Source organism: Drosophila teissieri, chromosome 2L, assembly GCF_016746235.2.
Source record: "Drosophila teissieri strain GT53w chromosome 2L, Prin_Dtei_1.1, whole genome shotgun sequence".
Lineage (NCBI taxonomy): Eukaryota > Metazoa > Arthropoda > Insecta > Diptera > Drosophilidae > Drosophila > Drosophila teissieri.
In genome coordinates this window covers 36,877-38,739 of record NC_053029.1, presented here as the reverse complement: position 1 = coordinate 38,739, position 1,863 = coordinate 36,877, and the positions used below count along the sequence as shown (strand labels likewise).

Here is a 1,863-nt window from a genome sequence, read left to right as displayed (position 1 = left end):
AATCGATATTGGCGGTAATTTTAAAAGTGTGTATATCGGTTGGTATTAAATAGTCTGTCTATGGTTTTATCGGATAATCGATAGTGGCGATAATTTTAGGCGTGTGTATATCGGTTGGTATTTTTAATTAGTGTTGTCCTAGTATTAATCGTTCTTGTAGAGATGCGGTCCCATTCATTCATGCATTTTAACGGCGTCGGTTGTACGGTCTCTCTTTGCTCAGCTTGGTGTGAATGCACGTGCATCCGCTTTTAGCTTTTTACCTACTTGCTGCTGGAAACCTGGAACTGGACCGCAATACTTAAGTGCGCACTTGTGTAAGTATGCAACTCATCCCTTCTGCGAATTCAAGTGCGCGCGTGGACAGCGCAAGTGTAAGCCAGCAGCAAAAAACATTTGGCCGCATTTCCGTCTGGCAGCAGGGGTGCTGCGGCGTAGTAGCAGGTGGCCAGGAGTATATTAATAAGGTGCCGCACGTGTTGAGTAGATCATTAATGGCTCGCTTATTCTTTTCTTTGCAGGAAAACTTGCAGCCGCCACTCCTCGAACCAGCCGTCCTCCATCTGCGCAAGGATGACGTAATTTGTCAGCGAGCCGCCCCTTGTTGGACCATCCACCAGATCTGCGCAGAACATCCACCGGCAGATCCGCGCGCCGGCGCAGCACTGGAATAGGCCGCCGCTCCTTGCTCCTGCCGCCCACATCCGACGCACGGAAAATGCGACTGCCTGCGTGCCTCCCTCTGTGATAGACATCGAGCAGATCTGCGAGCAGCAGCCGCCACAACATCCGCGCGCAGCCGTAAAGAGGAGAAAACAGTAGCCGCTCCTGGGTCCCGCCGTCCTCCATCGGCGTATCCGCGCGCTGGCATAGGATGGAAGAACAGCGGCCATTCTTCGGTCCCGTTGACCCCCACATGCGCAAGGACAACACGATTTCCAGCGAGGACGCCTTTTATGCCATCTGTACTGGCTTTGGTGGAAGGATGTGTCGGGTCCTCAGCGCCTGTAGAATGCCAGTTGGCCAGGAATGAATTTTAAATAGTGTCGCGTGTGTTGTGTGGATACTAATCCTTTTCTTTATCTCTTCCCTACAGGGAGGCTTGTCGCCGAGTCGCTGCAACGATATACCAGCGAGCAGATCTGCGCGCAGGCTTTGGCTGGAGAGTTGCTGTCAGTCGTCGGCGATCGTTACCAGGACACATCAGGTTAGCCAATCTGCGCGCAGGCGTCAGTTGCAGCGGCTGCGGTTCTAGTTCCAGTGGACCTAATATTGCGCAAGGATAAGGCGATATCCAGTGAGCCGCCTTTTGTCAAGTCATCGAGTAGATCTGCGCGTAGAATATACCATAGTATCTGCGCGCAGGCGTGAATAAGGAGATCATCTGCTGCTTCTCGGACCTGTTGACCCCCACATGCCCAAGGATGACACGATTTCCAGCGGAGAGCTTTTTGACGTCTGGACTGGATTTTGGTAGAAGGGTATGTCGAGTCCCAAGCGCCTGTAGGGTGCCCATTGGCCAGGAGTGACAATTTCTATTTTTTTTTTTTTCTCTTTAGTTGTTAGTTTTTGCCGACCTTTTTACCGTGTTTTTTTTTTTTTTTTTTTTTTTTTTTTTTTTTTTTTTTGTTTTTTGTTATTGCTTAGCCTTCTTGTTTTTAAATTGATTTAGTTATTGTTATAGTTATTATGTTATGTCCCCTTCGTAATCGGGTAGGATTATTCGTTGGATGCTTATGGGTTGCCCTCTGAATTTTTGTATTATTTCTTGCCTAGTTAGGTCCCCATTTCTATATCTTTTATTGTACATATTTATCTCCAACTCGCACCATCTGTCAGGAGGCCATTTTTGGTTTTCCCTTT

At 48.4% G+C, this 1,863-nt stretch overlaps 1 protein-coding gene across 1 annotated transcript; it reads right to left on the bottom strand.

The window, feature by feature from the left end:
• Nucleotides 1-1,090: 1,090 nt before the first annotated feature.
• LOC122611763 lies at nucleotides 1,091-1,516 on the bottom strand. The gene is made up of 2 exons (XM_043785062.1): nucleotides 1,348-1,516; nucleotides 1,091-1,266 (listed from the first exon to the last, which is right to left on the bottom strand). The coding sequence occupies exons 1-2, from the start codon at nucleotides 1,514-1,516 to the stop codon at nucleotides 1,091-1,093; spliced, it is 345 nt and encodes a 114-aa protein (XP_043640997.1).
• Between the last annotated feature and the right edge of the window lie 347 nt (nucleotides 1,517-1,863).

Coding starts and splice junctions, on each gene's coding strand:
- LOC122611763 (XM_043785062.1), bottom strand. CDS start 1,516: ATGGGCACCCTACAGGCGCTTGGGACTCGACATACCCTTCTACCAAAA. Junction 1,267..1,347: donor GCCTGCGCGCAGATACTATG/GTATATTCTACG, acceptor GCGCAATATTAG/GTCCACTGGAACTAGAACCG.